The sequence below is a fragment of the Ictidomys tridecemlineatus genome, chromosome 6 (genome assembly GCF_052094955.1).
Source record: "Ictidomys tridecemlineatus isolate mIctTri1 chromosome 6, mIctTri1.hap1, whole genome shotgun sequence".
In the NCBI taxonomy this organism is placed as follows: domain Eukaryota; kingdom Metazoa; phylum Chordata; class Mammalia; order Rodentia; family Sciuridae; genus Ictidomys; species Ictidomys tridecemlineatus.
In genome coordinates, this window is record NC_135482.1 from 159,514,189 (window position 1) to 159,532,772 (window position 18,584).

The window sequence follows — 18,584 nt, forward strand, 5'->3', positions numbered from 1 at the left end:
AGGAGTGGGATAACTGTGTCAAATGGTGGTTGCATTCCAAGTGTTCAGAGGAATCTCCATAATGCTGTCCAGTGTGGTTCCACCAATTTGCAGTCCCACCAGCAATGTATATCTTTTTTTCCTATAATGGATGCTGATGTTTAATGTCAGAATTAAAAAAAAAATTCTCTAACCATCTCTAACCTGTCTTTATGACAGGTCTGACAACAATAGTCGTACACATTGTGTAGGACATTGTGGGTTAAAATAATCCCCCATAACACAAGTTTGGTGGCTGATGTTAGGCCCATATTTCCTAACCGGCTCTACTTGGGCTGGAGCAGCAGAGGGCTCCCCTACTGTAGGTGACTGTTTGTGCCCTCTGGCCTTGCAGACGGTGGCTTGCTGCCTAGGTCTCAGCCAGCAGGGACTCAGTTGAACAGAGGGTATATTGTATTAGTTTCGATGTTGCTATAAACAAGTACATTTTGTTTTAGGAAATAAATTTACAAGTTAGTGGGAGAACTGGAAATAAAATTCACATTGCCTGATTCCAATCCAATATTCATTTTTTTAAAAAAAAACAATCCTTTTCCTTTTTCTAAAAAATATTTTTAATTATAGATGGACACAATACCTTTATTTATTTATTTTTTTTAAAAATGTGGTTCTGGGGTTTGAACCCAGGGCCTTAAGCATGCTAGGCAAGTGTTCTACCACTGAGCCCCAGCCCCAGCCCCAACCCATAATAATAATCCTTTTCCAATACACAATTTCAAAATAATGACATTGTCCCATTTTCTTCTACTTGCTATACCAATTCTCTCCTAGAGGAAAAGTACTCAAAAAATTTGCTGTGAATCTTTTTAGACTTTTTTTTTTTTGTATGTGTGTGTGTGTGGAAGTGTATGTTTTGAACCAAAAATGAGATTACATTCACATTGTTCAAGCCCTTTCTTCATTCCACAATATATAGTGAACTTTCTTCCATGTCAGTATTTACAGATCTTCATTCTCCCCTCCCTTTCAGTTTTATTGAGATGTAATCAAAGTACACTGTACATGTGTATAATGGACTTTATCCATATTTAAAGTGTACACTTGGATCAAGTTTTGGAATATGTGTACCCTTGTAACACTCTCACCACATCAAGCTCACATTTCCATTACTTTTGCAAATTTCCTCATGTCCCTAGTTAATTTGCAGATTAGTAGAAGCAGAACCCACATCATACTTTCCTCCTCCTCCTCCTCCATAGTTCTGGGGATGGAGCTCAGAGCTTTGCACATCTTCTTGCATCTTTGTTCCCTTTAATGATTACAAAGTATGGGATCTGTGCAGATTAAAAGAACTGTAAGTTCTTGGCTGCTCTTCTCATTGAGAGGTGGAGTGAATTTCCCTCCCTTGAATCTGGGCCACCTTAGTGACTTACTTGACAATGAGCACAAGTGACCTCCTGTCAATGTCAAAAGAAGCCTCTGGGATCTCTTTGAACTCTGAGCCATTTAAGTCCAAATACCTTGAGGTCTTCATGCTGGAGGGAGCAAGTGGAGAGAGGCCCAGAGACCACTTGGAGATGTGGAGACTGGCGGTCACTCCTCAATGGTTAGGTCTTCTAGCCACTTCAGTCACGCAAGCTATGGCTCTGGATTTGTGAGCACAGAGAGGTCTTTCTCAATGTGCCCTTTGGAGATTCCTGACCCACAAAATCATGAAGGGTAATTGTAAAATAGTGTCTGTTTTAGAACGTGATTTTTTTTTTTCTGGTGGTACTGGGGATTGAACTCAGGAGTATTCTACCAACGAGAAACATCCCCAGCCCTTTTAATTTTGTCTTAAACAGGTTCTTGCTAAGTTGCCCAGGCTAGCCTTGAACTCGAAATTTGAACTCCTGTCTCAGCCTCTAGAATAGCTAGGATTACAGGTGTCTGCTACCATGCTTGGTTTGAGTTTGTTTTTATGTAGCAATTGAGAAGAGAAAAAAAAATAAAACCTCTTTCCCTGTTGATAAATATTTAGGTTATCTCCAATTTTCCCCAATAACAAAGTATCCTGTGTGTATACTTTCTCCTCCTCCTCCTCCTCTTCTTCTTTTTAAAAAAATACATGAGATTTCTCTAAGATACATTCTCAGAGATAGAACTGCAGGATCAAATGGCTCTGCTCTTTTACTCCCTCTCTCTGTCCATTTCTCCAGTCTCTGATTTGATAGGTGTTGGCAAATTTCCTTTTTCAAAGGGCATTTCAATACCCACATAAAATAAAATAGGATTCTTTCCCCTTTACCCTCCCCTAACTCTTCAATAATTCCCTTAATCTCCCTGTTTTTAATTTGCTTGTCTCTAAATGGAAGATGGCAACCCCTACCCTGCCTACTTACAGTTATGATCAAGAGACCAAAAGTGAAATCTGGGAACCAGGTGCCATGGTGCGCGCCTGTAATCCCGGCTACTAGAGAGGCTGAGGCAGGGAGGATTACATGTTGCAGGCCAGCCTGGGCAATTTAGCAAGGCTCCATCTCAAAATTAAAAGGGCTGGAGATGTAGTTCAGTGGTAAAGAGCCCCCAGGCTCAATATCCCAGTATCAAAACAACAACAAAAATCTGAATAAGATCTTAGAAACAAGAAGTTGTCCACAATAATGGGGGGTCACTTTTTTGTTTGTTTTTACATTTTTTTTAGTCAGTTCTCCTGTTCTTTGTTGTTTTCTCTCCCCCTCTCCTTTCCTCTTCTTCTTCCTGTTGATAGGGGGACCTCCATCATTTGGGGACGAGACTGCTCCGACTTCATTTTGTCCTCTCCTGAAGATGGTCCATGTAATATTTTCTTCTCATTCTCTCTCTCACACACACATCATGAATATATATGTGTACCTTGTTCTTATGGACATAGGCAATAGAAGTGTTTATTGTATCAATTCGAATGATTTATTGAAACAATTACCAACACTTGAATAAAGATACTGTGAGAATTGTAGTAGGAAATTAACACTTTACTTGTATCTGTTATAGTGTCCAGTGATTCAGGGAAAAGCTCATCACCACCTACAATAATGACATAAGAAGAAGAAATTTAGTTTGTACAACTCGCTTGCTAGATGTTGACAAATTTCCTTCTTTAAAGGACATTTCAACATCCACATAAAGTAAAATAAAATACAAGAGGACTCTTTCCCCTTCACTTCCCTGGTATAACAGTGAATCCATTATAGGCAATTTTTATTTTGGGGGTGGGAGAGACTAGACAATGTTTATCCATACAGAAAAGACACTAGTGTCTGGCAGAGGGTGAACCACCGTATGTGGTAAACCACATTTTCCACTACATTTTGAGCAACACCATATTGTTTAAATGTCTGTACTTCTATGCTAATGTTCTACAGAATAAAAATACCCCATAAAACCTGATGTCTCTGTTTCATTGTCTCCCCTTCTCCTCTCTGTAGAGCCAGCAGGTGACTGGTGGATCCTCCAGGCCCTGCAGCCCTCCCACAAATAGACCAGGTTTCACTGTGCTCCTGTCTGCCTTCCTCTCCCCTCAAGTGACCACACAGCAGCTAAGTAGAACTCCATCTAGTCTTGGCCCAAGTCTTTTCCTAGGTATCATCATCTGCACTGTCCACTGTTAGCCTCATGAAACACAAGTTCTTTTTTATAGAACTAAAAATATGTTTAGATCGAAATACAGTGATCATGGATTTAGGAAAAACTGCCTGTAATCTCAGCAACTCAGGAGGCTGAGTCAGGAGGATCATAAGTTCGAGGCCAGCCTTGGCAATTTAGGGAGACCCTCTGCAACTTAGTGAGATTTTGTCTCAAAATAAAAAAGACAGGGGGTGGTGCTCAGTGATTAAGCACTCCTGGATTCAATCCCCAGTACCAAAACAAACAAACAAACAAACAAAACAAAACCTCTCCAAACCAAAATCACATTGTAAAAATGCTTACTTGAAAGATAATATCTGGGGTATTGTCTCTACAGAATTCAATCTTATATCTGAGATTGTAGAGATTAGCCTACCTGGAAGAAAAGAGAGTGAGTTTTAGGCATTTAGACAAATAGAGCCACATGTCTGTAAATATCTGTAAGATGAATTTCTTTAGAAAGTGGTAGTGGATTAATGTGCTAGAGAAATAGTGTTTTGAAGCTGAGTTGAATAATTTAAAAGATAACTCGGTGGCAAGTACCTGTATTCCCAGCTACCTGGAAGTTTGAGGCAGGAAGATTGAAACCATCCTCCAAACAAATAAAAAAAACTAACAATTTATCTTAAATGTCCTCCCAGAAAGCTCATGTTTGAAGCCTTGTTCCCCAGGAAGATGCTCTTGGAAGTGTTACAGTTAGGATCTGAAAGTTCCCCATACCATGGGCTGATGGCTTGGTCACAGTCTGTGGTGCCATTTGGAGGTGGAGCCTTGTGAAAGGAAGTGAGGTCACTGGGGCATGCCCTTCAAGGAGACAGCTGGACCCAGGCACTTTGATCTCTTTCTCTCCCGCCTTCCTTTCTGCCAAGTACTTCTGCCGAGATGTGCCTGCCGCCTTGCAATAGGCCCAAGGCCAATACGGGCCAAGAAATCATGGATTGAAATCTCAGAAACAGACCCATAATCAATCGTTTCTCCTTTTAAGTTGCTTATCTCAAGTATTTTGTCACAGCAACGGCAATTTGACTAAGGAGTTTCTGCAAGAGTTTGGGCGTAGTGGGAGGTCTTTAGGTCATTGGGGTGTGACCTTGAAGGGGATAGTGGGATCCTGGCCTCTTCTTCTTCTTCATTCTTTTGCTTCCTAGCCATGAAGCGAGTATTTTTTCTTTGTCATGTGCTCCCTCCATGATGTGTTTCTTCACTAAAGCAGCCAAGCCAAGTAATCATGGGCTGAAACCTCTGAAACTGAGTCAGAATAAAACTTTTCTCTTTATAAGTTAATTATCTCTGGAATTTATTATAGTAATGGAAAGTTGATTAACATACTTATTCTCGAGTGTAAAAGTCAATGTGTGTGCATGCACACACACACACACACACACACGAAACAAAAATGCTTTGGGAGTGTTCATTTTGGTTAATAGAACCACACACTATTTCATTTGTCTTAATTATAACCCAGTCATTTCTCTCCAAGAAGATAAACGTTTTCTACAACATGAAATTTTTGAAGAGAATTTTAGACTTTAGAGAAGTTGCAAAAGTTGTACAGGGAGTTTAGGTATGCCCTTCCCACAGCTCCCCCTAATGTTATCATCTTACCTAACCATGGATACAATTAAAGACATGAAATTAACACTGGGACAATACTATTACCTAACTACAGACCTTATTTGAATTTCTGTATTTTGTAATTTATTTTCACCACAATTTTCCTTTTTCTGCCCCAGGATCCAATCCAGGATTCCACATTGTACTGGGATGTCTCCCCAGTCTCCTCCAATATCTAGCAACAGTTCCTTCGTCTTTCCTGGTCTTTCATGACCTTTGGAAGAATACTGATCAATATTTCGTAGGATGTCCTTCAATTTGAATTCATCTGATGTTTTTCATGAGTAAAATAAGTTTTTCCCATTTTTGGTAGGAATGTCACAGAAGGTATACCATGCTTTCAAATTGTTATGTCAAGGAGTTTTATGATGATGTTGACTTAGATTACATGGTTAAGGTGGTTTACCGGGTTTCTTCCTTCTGAAATTACTGTTCCTCTTGCTATTAATACACACTTGGCAATATCATTTGGGTGTTTGCAAATTTCCATTTCTCCTCAAACTTTTGATGACTCATTTTAATATCCATTCGTCTATCTTGTCTGCTACAATTATTATTTTGATGTCCTAATGATGATTTTTCTATTTCTCTAATTTTTTTAAATGTTTATTGATTTGGAATTCTTCTCTAAGATAGAAGGTTGTCTCTTCCCTGTTTTTGTATCAGTATAGACAAAAGGGTAATTATTTTATTATATAGATTACAATCCGATACTATCATCATTTATTTTGTGGCTCAAATCTCTGCAATGACTTAGTGGCAGAATAATATACCCTTTACATGTCTTTCCATTACTATCATAAATTCCTGAGATAACCAACTTATACACAGAGAAGGTTTAACACACATACACACAATTTTTTTTTTGTGTTTCCATAAATTGGTTTTTTTAAACAGGGATATTACTGGATGTTGAAAAAGTTGCTGTTATTGGTTTTGATCTAAGTGGCGGAAACACCAACATGAAAAAATCTCACTAAACTCCCAGACTACTCAGCTATGAGAAGAAAGGCACTAGATGCTGGAGTTCACCAAGACTCTGGCGGGCGAGGTGACTTAGGGCAGTTGTCCATAATTTTAACAATACGTAACAATAAAGTTACTGATGTTAAAGAAAAGACTTCCGGTAGGGGCATTTCTATTTCCGTCAGAACCTTTCTCCTTCACTCTCTTCTACTTCCAAGCCGGAAATATTTGTACCCCCGTATAAAGCCACGTCTGTCCTGGTTTCTGTCCCGCCCACACGCTATGGAAGAACTTCCGGGGTCAGGGTATTCCGTCCCGCCCCGCCCCGCCACCGCTGTGGTGCTGGAAGCCCGGGTTCTCCCGGAAGTTGTCCTGGCCTCTCTTTGGGGGTCCCCTCCACGCCACTGCTGCTGAGGGCCGCCGGGGCCGCGGCGATGGCGGAGGCGGCGCTGTTGCTGTCGGAGACGGCGGCTGAGCGGGACGCTCGGGAGAAGCTGGCTCTGTGGGATCGGAGACCCGACACGACGGCGCCGCTGACCGACCGGCAGACGGACTCGGTGTTGGAGTTGAAGGCGGCGACGGAGAACCTGCCGGTGCCGGCCGAGGTGAGGTGACGGACGAAACGGGCTGGGGCAGAGGGACTCCTCGGGCGCCCCGGCGCCACCCCAGCCTCGCCAGCGTTTTTCCCGGGTGTCTGTCCACTCCTCCCGGGCCACGGTGGCGGATCCGGTGGGAGGGGCCTCGCAGGTCCCCCGGTTGTCAGCCTAGCACTTCCGACGACCCCGACTCTGCTTCTACGGGGGTTGGGCTGCGAGAGTGTCTGGGCGCTGGTGCCGGGCAGCACCCAGCCCGCTCCCAGAGGCGTGGGACGGTTGGCCCGGAGCCTTGCCCCTGGCCTCTTGCTCTAGGTGTCTCTCGTGTGAGTCCACTGTCTCCCAGGACGTGCACTGATCCTGAGGTGTTTTGCTGCTGCACTTTCTCCAGCTGATGCTCGTTTACCACTTTAATGAGTAATCTAGCTTCCTTTTTCCTTGGGAAGACTCGGATAGACCAAAACTTGGTCTTGAGTGGCAGTTTTCATTCATCGCACAAGATCAGTGAGCTCTATTAAGTGCAGATTATGGGAGATTTATTTGGCCCATAGCAAAGCAATGAAAGTGAATTTTCTTTTAAAATCTGAGGCAGTACATTACTAAATAATGTTACTCTTCGGTTTTAGTGTCAAAGTTTTTAATCCAATTAAGTTGGGGTATTGTGCATGTGGGATTCTGTCCAACTGATTATAAGGGCAGGAAGTACATTTTACAAATTGTTATATTTGATCAGCTTTTTCAAGTTTTGAGGGCCAGATTTAGGATTATCTTATAAGAAGTGGTGATTACTTCTGATGTTGAAAGCATTCTTTTTATGCAATTTGTGTGCAACTGCAGATTGACTTTAGTGTCCTCAACTTTTTCTGCTCTCAGACTTTAGAGGTTTGATTTGAAAGGTTCTCTTCATATTTCCTATTGTGTGCTCTGCCATAAAATAAGTTTTCTTTCTTGGGTTCTCTAGGATGTTGTGCAAGAAGTGGATCTGAAATAAATAAGGAAGCCAGTGGAATTTTCTTTGACTTGGCCATCAGTCTTTTATGTTCTGGATAATTCAAGTTGTTTGCTCTGTAAATTTTCCTGTCTGTTTATAATTGATTAGACTTTGTCACCAAAGCAGGATGCTTGTACTTCATAATGCCATAGGAGCGTGGAAGGCATGTTCTACAGGAAAATTTGTAAACGGTTATAAACTATTTAGTTTTTTAATGGTATTGAGCATGGGGTAGGTTTGGAGTGAAGTAAGTGGAATCTTGTCATTTCCACCTCACTCTTCCACATTACGCAGTGATACTTACTATTAGCTGCATGTAGTAATCATTTAACGTAAATTATATGCTGAACTAGGAATTGGGGATAGGAAGATAAATAAGAAAGTTCACATAGTTTTGGGGATCATGAGCATGTAATAAGAGCCACATGTCTGTAAATATCTGTAAGATATTTACAGTTCAGACAGTGATCCATGACATAAGAAAAATAAATCATATATGATAGTGAGACCAAAAGGAATGAGATGTGTCCTTTTAGACAATGAGGAAGGCCTTTTGGAGAAATTGACAGTCTAAGGTGAGACTTAACTATGGAAAATAAGAAGCCAGCCTTGGAAGGGAAGGTACTGCCAAGTTATGGTTAGGTATGTGCTTTATAAATTCAGAAGTTCAGTGAGTTTCCCTGGTAAATGCAGTCTTGGAATTGACTTCCTGGGAGAAGGAAGCAGCCTGTTATTTACCCATCCTGGAATCTTTAAGGGGGAGATAGTCTATTGCTTCTAAGTTCTCTGCAGCCCTCATTTCCTTTACTAAAGTGTTTGTCTGATGGGAAGTAAATAATTTTTTAAATCTTTCTTTACATCCTTTTAACATTGGTGTTGGAAAAAAAAAAGCCCCAATTTTCATTTTGTATATCCTAAAGAATTTTCTGTAGTGTTTCACAATTTTCACGAGATAAATTACTTCCTGAAAAGTTGGAGCTAGGCAGGTTAGTAGAATAGCAAGAGGCCAGCTAACTCTCAGTAAATATCATAAAGCCATTAAATTCTTTAGAAGTTTGGTTCCTTTCCTTTGGAAAGGAGTTTTTTATTATTTTAAATTTTTTTTAAAGGAGTTATATATTCTTTTCCCCATAGATTAAAAAAAAAATTGCAGTAGACTAGTTTCTTATATCAAGGGGAAAGTTTTTAGTAGTTAGGGCCTTTTTATTTCTGCTGAATTTAGTAATTCTTGGTAAATGCTAAAATAATTTACCCTGAAATTTACTTGTAAGTTACTATTATAGCTGTTGTTTTCTTTTAGACAGTGTGGCTTAGACACACAGCCTCTATTTTCTTTATAAAATGGAAACTTATGGAGAATTATGAGAATATCAGTGCAGTCAGGTATGTGAAGTACACATGGAAAGCTTCTTGTTAATATATTATTTATGAGCTTTCTTTCAAATGATTTGTGACTTATTAAGAGAATAGATTTGAAGCCTGAGATTGAGCAGGTATAAGTGTCACTCAGACCAAAGGTAAGAAGAGGAAGGCTCTGAGATTTCATCTGTAGCTCTTCAGTGATTTGCTCCAAAGAGAAAAAAATAATATAAGGCTTCATTTATGGAGTCAACTGATCTAATTGATTATAAAAGTGATTTTTCTCTAACCCAGAGTTACAAAAGAAGTAAAGCTTGTTATTATTTTATTTCCTTGCCCCCTGGATTTATGGAGCTGGTCAAGCAAAGCTTGATAGTTTTTTGTCATTATTTAATATGTTAGCATCTCCATTTGCATAAGCTATACTGTAGCTCTCCAGCCCTACTAAGATCTATACTCTTCTCTCTCTTGTGGTATCTGTCCCATCTAGAAGCCAGGACAATGTGAGAGAGCCAGAGTCTGAGTTACCTCCTCCTCAGAACCAATGAGAGGTCAGAACAGACAGGTTTGAGACATCACCACATGACACCACCACACCCCTCCTTGACTAGTCACTCTATCCCAGCTATTTTGAGAAAAGTAGTTGGCTGGGCAAATGTATCTAATGGGGGAATTTTCTCTAATGTTGTTAATAAACAACTTGTTTTGCTACTTTAAAAAATGATTTATTTGAGGTAGTTATATTGTGGTTTCTCTTGTGCTTGGTTGGAGAGAAAATGGTTTTATATTAGAGAGAATAAGGGAATAGGAAGCTGCCTTCTGTTTCTGATATTTAAAGGCCTTATGATTGAAAAGTAGTATTTATGCTTGAAATAATCAGAGAGCATTTTCATAAATTACCTTGTTTACTTAACAACATCTAGATACAGAATATGTCTGAAATATCTGTGACAGCTTCTCAGGTATCTAGAGTTTTCATGATTTTATTTTCTAAAGTAAATTAGAAGATAAACTTTTTAAAATTCAAAATAACACTGAGTACACGCATATGGCACCCCTGGGTCCTTTTGAAATGACAGTAAAAGTGAGTGGCACACCAAAACCAAAGATGCTCTCAGTGAACCTACAATTCTGGCAGATTATAGAAGGCAAGAAGCATATAGTAAAACATATATAAGCATATAGTATAAAAATTAGTCCAAAGACTTAATCACAGAATAAGGTGTAATTATAAATTTTGACAGTAAAAGAGAGATGGTATAGTTGATATATCTGAAAAGTAAATATAGAAGAAAATATAGGGGTACTAATTTCCTTATCTTACATAGGGAGGAGTCAATGGATAGAACCTATTTGATGAATTTATACATGAAGCTGTAAATTTGTTTTTTAGATTTATAAAATATCAAAAATATTGAAAATGGTTAAAATGAAGGTGGGGAGAATGTTATTTTTCATTTTAACTCTGCTGTTGATTTGGATTTTAAAAGATTATGTTTTTTCAATAATATTTATGAAAGAAAGATTGATAAAAGTTGGAAATTATCTCTGGTTTTCTTTTACTTTTAGAGTCTTTATCCTGCCCTCAAATTTTGTAGTTCTCAAATTTATAAGCATTGGTATTGCCTCAGAAGAGAGGAATTGGAAGGATAGGGAAGAGGGGAAGAATGGAGATCTACTTTTTACTTAAACATTCTGTACTCTTAGACTTAAAAGAATGAGCTTTTTATAGTTTAGTGACAGAACTATGAATTTAAAGTAAATTCCATCTTTCCCTTATTGTTTATTAAAGAGACAATTGAAAATGCTTCATATTAGATGAAAAAGGCAAGATATATATAGTGAACTGTTATTTGGGTTAAAAAAAAGTACTTTTTTTTTTTTTTAAAGAAAAGGAAAGATACATAATAAACTAGTAGCATTGATATCCTGCCACAAAGTTTGGAAGTGAATGGCTGGGAAATGTGTCCAAGGAAAGAAAACTCTTTACTGATTTTCCATTAATTTTATGCTATGAGAATTTATTACCTATTCAGAAAAACACATTTAAAAACACTGTTCTTCATAGTCCAAATGATTCTGGAACAAGAAGAATTTTACTTTTTGTCTGGAATTTTGAACTCAGAAGAATGTGATTATTACATTACTTTCTCAACTGAAGAAATTGAAACAATTGTAGATTCTACATAAAGAAATTTCCCCTGTACATGTTAGCCAGTTTCTTTTTTTATAACATTTTGCAAAACTGTAGTATGTGGTATCACAACCAGGAATTTGATTTTGTCATTGATTTATATATTCTTTAAAGATAGTTTTAGAATCTTTTCTTAGAGAGATTGAATTCAAGGCCTGGGTGGTATTGTAGAACTGAAGGTTTGCAATATACCACTTTAATTAGTCATAGTCTTCCTTTAGATATTATATTAACTCATGTATAGTGTAAGAACCTTATAATGCTTTCATTTCTTCCTTTCCCTTTTTTATGCTATTGTTGCCAGACATTTTATTTTTTACATATGTTATGAACCAACAATACATTGCCACTAGTATTCCTTTTGACATTTTTTTCTGAATTATTAAAAAGTAAATACTGTCATATTTACCTTCATTTCAGTTTCTGCCTAGTATTATTTCATATGCCTGAAGATCTTCCTTTAACTTTTCTTCTAGTATAGGTCTTCTGGTAATACATTTTCTCAGCTTTTGTTCGTTTGAACTGTCTTTATTTTCCCTTCATGTTAAAAAGATATTCTTGGGTTGGGGGCATAGGTCAGTGGGAGAGTGCTTGCCTAGTATGTGTAAGGTCCTGGGTTCAATTTTTCTATTCCCAAAACAAAAATAAGAAGGTCTTCTCACTAGGTGTAGAATTTTGAGGTGACAGGTTTTTCTTTTGGCACTTTATTTTTTTTTTAATTTTTAATTCTTTTTAGTTATACATGACATTAGAATGTATTTTGACATATTACACATACATAGAGTATAATTTTCTATTCTTATGGTTGTACATGATGCAGAGTTACACTGGTTGTATATTCATATATGTCTTTTGACACTTTAAAGATGGCACTCTCTTGTAACTTACATAATTTCTGGTAAGTCTGCTGTTATTCATGTCTTTGTTTTCTATATTATAATGTACATTATTACATAGAGAATATATATGCCTTTAACATTTTTATTTTTAGTTTTCAGGAGTTTCAGTATAATGTATCTAGAAAATGTATGTGTGTGCGTGCATGGTATGTGTATATGCATGTTGTATTCTATTTGGGATTCTCTGAGCTTCTTGGCGCTGTGATTTCATGTCTTTCATTGGTTTTGGAAAACTCGAGACTCTTATATCTTCAAATATTTCTATTGTCTCTTCTCTTTCTTGCTATTGCTTTCTCTTTTCTTCTTTTGGAATTCCAATTACCCACATACCTGATCATTTAATACCACTTTGTCATTCTTAAATGCTGTATTCTGTTTTTCCTTTATGTTTCACTTTGGGTGTTTTTTTTAAATTTATTTTTTCTGTGATTTTTTTGTTATTTTTTAATTATTATTCTTTTTATTTGTTCTACTTAGTTTTACATGACAGCAGAATGCATTTCAATTCATTGTATACAAATGGAGTGCAACGTTTCAATTCTCTGGTTGTACATGGTGTAGAGATTCACCATTCATCCAATCATACATGTACTTGGGTGGTTTTATTGACCTACATTCAAGTTTACTGATTCTTTTATGTGCCCATTCCCACAGTAGCAGTTGTTTACTTTTTCCTTTTTTCACTGTAATGATGCTCTACAGTTGACAGAATTTGCTGCCCTGTCATCCCCACTCCCAGTGGCCTGAGGCTTTTGTTCCTCTGGAGAGAAAGGTTCAGGTGGGGTTTTGTGTTCTGCTTGCCCACACAGCAACAGTGCTCTCTTGCAGGCCTGTACCATTGTGTTTACATTGTCACTCACAAACTGGGCAGTGGAAGTCTGTAGAGGAGACCACGTTAGTGGTTGTGAACACCTGTTTTGTCAGTGAAAAAATTTGTGAAAAAAATTTAGTTGAATTCTGTTACCTGATTGGGTGGTGCTTGTCATCCATTTTTCCTGTGATCTCCTGCAAGTGAGCCAAAACTCCACATTTCCTGGAAATGCCTCTTTCCCCAGATTTTAAGCTATGTAGTTTATTCTGTAACCTCAGCCCTGATGGATTTAAGAATGCTTAGGATTTTCTAGATTATTTGACTTTTTCCTGCTGTTAGGTTGCAAGCAACATTCTTTTCATCTTTCTTCATTCTGGCCTGTTCTCCATGTCTTTTCTGGTGTACTTTTCAAATCTAGTCCTCATCCATGATTCCTTCAATCTGTTTAGATATTCTCTAAACTGTGCTGATCGAATTATATGATTGAATTGTGTTATGGTCTGCTTGTATACACCTAAATTTACTATTGTAAAGATAGCTTAGTGACTGTTCTGTTCCCAAGAAGCAGTGTAGATTCAGATTTATGAATTTACTCTATTGCTGCTGCTAATAAGAAGAGTGAAAAAAAAATACTAATCATAGCAGTAGATCCAATTTATTGAATATTTACTATGTGGCAATCTTTCATTAAGTACTTTACATGCAGCATTGTCTCTGGGGATTATGACCCCTTCCTCAGGAAATTGCTCCTTGGTAATTGGGGTGGTTCCACAGAGCAGGAGTGCATGCCATTATCTCAGCACAGCTCCCTCTATCCTACAGAATCCCTAGTGGTGGCACACAGTTGCTGGCGACATATTAGACTCCAGGTATATTCTTACTGCTGTGGAGAAACTTAATTCTTGCTGAGCCCCAATCCTGTGGTTCAGGGATTCTTTTACCATTTAGGAAGAGTTTACACAAACAAATGATCCCCTAGTAAGACGTATTTACCTACACCCAGGATCCTCCTGGCTCTTGAGTCAGACTCATTCTTGGGGAAAAAGTGGATCAAGGACTTTTCTGATCACTTCCTGTCTGTAGCTTCCTAGCACTCCTGAGAAGCCAGTTTTCCCACATCTGTGCTATCTTCTTTGCTCTTCATGATAGTTAGATAATACAAATACTGTATCTGTGTCAGATAAGAGAAGAAATTGAGGAAAAGAAGCAGCAAGTATTTTTCCCAGTATCACACAGTTTATAAGTGAACAAGAGTACCATGCCATTAAGAAGTATAGCACCATTTGAACCCATCTACAACAGAACTCCATGTTAAAGGATTATGTTTCTAAATTAGAGGTGGTATATTTTGCATTTAGCTTATTTTTACTTGGAAGAGAAAATAATGTTTAGATAAAAGGTCTGTGTTTAGAAAAATGGACAAAGCAATTTTCTAAGACCTTGGATCATGCCTTTCATACCTTAAATGCCATGAACTAGGGGCTGAAAACTAGAAGGAACCTAAATAGTTGGCCCTTTTGCTTTCCCCAGCATCTGCTACCCCTTTCTTTTAGGTCTAAAAACAGCTTTTCTGTACAGCTACAGGTAAATTAATACCTGGGCTATCTTTAGTAGTGGAGAACTAGGACAGTACTATGTCTACTGGAGTCAAGGTGAGGTCTTATCTGTGAGACTGTTATGAAATTATGGGAAATTTTAAATTTCTTTCTATTCCATTGTAATTTCAAAACTTGTTAGCAGGAAAGGTAGTTGATGTGTGCCAGTAGAAGGAAGTGATAGGAAGAGGTAGAGTTTGTTGGTTAGTTCTTGGGTGTGATTTATTAATTCTGTTGGTTGATCAGTTTTCTATGTTAGAGCCTGGGAGAGCAGTCTACTTGCAGCAGCCCATGGCTTTTCCTTTTGTCTGGTGGTACACAAGAAATTCAAGTGACAAAAAAGTGTGTGGATTAGCAGACACTTATGTCCATTGTTAGAAAGCTAACTGAAAAATCATACCTTACTAATGTTGGGAAATTGATGTCATGTTTACATTTTGAGAATAAAATTTAACAGAACTTAGTGAAAAGTGTTGTATTGTATAGCATTTATTCAGCCTCATATGATTTAATGGAGATTTTTTTTCTCTTTGAAAACAACTAAAATGGAAGCCCAACCTTGAGTTAAATTTGGAGAATTTTTTAGTTAAATATTTTGTGGCTCTCTTTTTCAAGCTCCCAATTGAAGACTTGTGCAGCATAACATCCCATTCCCTGCCTGTTGAGCTGACTTCAGTAGTGCCTGAATCTACAGAAGACATTCTCTTGAAGGGCTTTACCTCTTTAGGAATGGAAGAAGAAAGAATTGAAACTGCACAGCAGGTGAATGGCATTACTTTTTCTAAGGGTGTTTAATTTTTTTAGATGTCTCAAAATAGGCTAATGAAAAAGGTTCTGATTAAAGGGTCTGAATATTTGATTCTTGTTGACATCAAATCTTTCTAGACCATTCATGATTTTCTGTTAGTTATGGCTGTTTCTTAAGTGTTTTAAATGAATCGATGACCAAATTATATTGGAAATATACCTAAAAATAGAGTATTCCAAGTTTGGATATTGATATATGATTATATTAAGGTTTTAATATTTCATGAACTATGAATTTGATTTCCCTCAATGAATATATTATAAATGTTAACCTGTCCTTCCAGCACATGCATATTTACACACGTACACACCCCTTGGCTTATTGGCTTTTTTTTTTTTTTTTTTACAAAAACCTAAATACATACCTTGGCTGCCACTTACTGAACATTTATTTTGACCAAGGTTTATAGTTATTTTTCAGTAATATAGCATGAGTAATCTTTTCTTTGTTTCTGCTTGTTGCTGATTTTTCAGACATAAATGCATAGGCTTTCCTTGTTTTCTCTTTCTGTCTTTTTAAGAATTAAAGCTAAGGCATTTTCCACATAAGATATAAAGCAGATGTACTGAATTGTGTCTAGAGTAAGTCAAGAAAGGCAGTGATGTATAGCAATTGGGAGCTCTGGCTCTTGAGTTATTCTGACTTGCATGTGAAAGTCACTTAACCATCTTTATGAGCTTAGGCAAATCACTTAAAAAACCTTTTAGGGTTTTAGTTTCCTAACTAATCTGTAAAACAAGGATGTTTTTATACCTGTCTTATAGGATTTTTGTTAGAATTAATAATTATATGCATTACATGCATGTAAATGCGATGTGTGGCAGGCACACAATAAACGCTAAGTGACAGCCAAGGTACACGGCCAGACTACATGCCCTTGACATTGAATCCCCCCCTGAGCATTGTAGAAGGCAGTCTTGCACCATGTCTGCAAACTTTGGACTATTTGAAAGCAAAATCATTTATATTAAATTTGTACCTGCATATCTCTCTTTAAAAATAGAAAAGAATCTTAATATGTTATCATTTTATATGTAAATAAAACATATAATAAAACGTACTCATTTTAAATGTAATGATTTAAATGATTGTATATACTGGTATAACTATTATTGCTTTCAAGACCTAAAATATTCATATCACCCCAAAAAGTTCCTTCATGCTTGTTTAAGATGAACCCCTACCTCCATATACCTGTTTTTAAATAGATATTTTCTTTAAGATTGGTAGTAGATTCAAACTAAGGTTTGGATGATGCCAAAGTCTGTGTTCTTAAACCACTCTAATATTTTTGAGTTTAAATTTTTACAGTTCTGATTAGGTAACATTAATATTGATATTTACCCAAACCCTATGATAACTATTTAAATTTGGCAAATAGTAGGCATTACCTTCTTAGGAAGAAATTTATTTTGTACATATTATATTTTTAATACTTTCTCTTATTTTACTCTGGAAATGGCCAATGTTTTTAATATTCCTTGCTTTTCCTAGCATATAGATATTACATATGTAATACTTATCTTCTCTTGTCTTAAAGTTAATGGTAAATGACTGAGTCCTCAACAGTAAGAGTTAGCGTCTGCCTTTTTAACTTGCTGTTTAGCATCTAGTCACTTTTCATTTTATCTTTTTTACTTTGGTTCACAGTCTAATACTCTTTATTTTTCTAGTTTTTTTCATGGTTTGCAAAACTGCAAACTCAGATGGATCAGGATGAAGGAACTAAATATAGGTATGTGTGGCTTTTGTATTTGTTGGATATACTAATTTTTAGTCCATAGTCATCTCAAGCATTCCATATTTGTCTTTAAATACATTAAGGTGCAAAGAAAACCCAAGCAACCACATTTTCTTTAAGAATAGCTGGAGAGGCTTTGGGTCATTACAGCTGGCATTAGAAATTGTATGATTAAAAAATAATAACAACTCCAGAGAAGACTGGGTAGTAGGAATTTTACAGGATTTTTACAAGGTGTTTGTTGCTTTTCTATAGAAGGAGAAACATCTACAGGAAGCTTTAAGGATGGCCATCTAGATCGAGTGTAGCTATGTATTTCTGTTTATGTAAATGGGAAAAAAAGACAGTGTACAATTTTCTAGCTAACTTTGGAACTGCAGGTTGAACACTCACATTCAGTTAACGTTTTATTATTTTATTTTTTGAGGTATAGGCAATTTAACTAGGTGTGCTCTACCATTAAGGTATAACCTGGGTCTTTTTTTATTTATATTTTGAGACAAGTTCTCACTAAGTTGCTGAGGCTGGTCTGGACCTTGCAGTCCTCCTGCCTCAGCCTTCCAAGTCACTGGGATTACAGGCGTGAGCCACTGCACCTGGCTATCAGTTAACATTTATTGATGGTTGTTTTGCTAGACAGTATATTAAGCTGTGTGATGTATGATTCCTTTTAATTTTCATAGTAGCTGTGTGAGGAAAGACAATACTATTCTTATTTTGTAAATGAGCAAACAGAGACCTGAGAATATTAAGTAACTTGCTCGATGTCATGTAGATTGAAGCAGACTCGAACTTGGACCCAGATCTTGTAATTGCAAATCCAGAGTTCTTTTTACAACATCACATCATCTTTCAAAGGTGGCAGTGATCTGAAGAATCAACCCTACTTGCTTCTTAAGGATGGCTTATCGTCCCAGCTTTTGAAAGTTGTCAGTGTTATTGCCTTGTGTGTAAAAAGTCAGGTTATGGCTTCAAGGCTGATTCCTTTCATTGCTTGTAGTATCAGTGATTTGCCTTATAGATTATGACATAGCTTTTGCTACATTTTTTAATATAATCTTTTGTTAGTAGGTTATACTTTCCTCCTAAAGTTCAAGCATTTTGGGAAATTGTTATTTATTGACTATGTTTATTGGGGGAAAATATTATTGCCAATCCCCTTTTGGTTCTGTTTTCTAGACAGATGAGGGATTACTTGTCTGGGTTTCAGGAGCAGTGTGATGCTATATTGAATGATGTAAACAGTGCTCTTCAGCATCTGGAGTCATTGCAGAAACAGTATCTTTTTGTGTCCAATAAGACAGGAACCCTACATGAAGCCTGTGAACAGCTCCTAAAAGAACAGGTAATTTGGAGTAGGAGAGAGGGCCAGTAATTATAGTAAATACTTTA

The 18,584-nt window shown here is 37.2% G+C and overlaps 1 protein-coding gene and 1 long non-coding RNA gene across 5 annotated transcripts in view; one reads left to right on the top strand and one right to left on the bottom strand.

Moving 5' to 3' along the window:
* Positions 1-2,884: 2,884 nt before the first annotated feature.
* LOC120888452 (uncharacterized) lies at positions 2,885-6,541 on the bottom strand. The gene is made up of 3 exons (XR_005732101.2): positions 4,345-6,541; positions 3,928-4,000; positions 2,885-3,024 (listed from the first exon to the last, which is right to left on the bottom strand). It is a non-coding gene; the product is annotated as an uncharacterized LOC120888452 (long non-coding RNA).
* The window catches only part of Cog3 (component of oligomeric golgi complex 3), a 52,875-nt gene continuing 40,785 nt past the window's right edge, over positions 6,495-18,584 (top strand). For 2 of the 4 annotated variants that reach the window (XR_013423360.1, XM_078015980.1), the window contains exons 1-4: positions 6,495-6,806; positions 15,259-15,405; positions 17,125-17,186; positions 18,372-18,537. Coding sequence is in view for 3 of the 4 variants with exons in the window: in XM_078015980.1 (XP_077872106.1) it covers positions 6,636-6,806; positions 15,259-15,405; positions 17,125-17,186; positions 18,372-18,537 (546 nt within the window). In the remaining variant the exon portion in view is untranslated. The remainder of the gene's footprint in view (positions 6,807-15,258; positions 15,406-17,124; positions 17,187-18,371; positions 18,538-18,584) is intronic. The other 2 variants (XM_078015979.1, XM_005341241.4) reach the window with 1 other exon arrangement.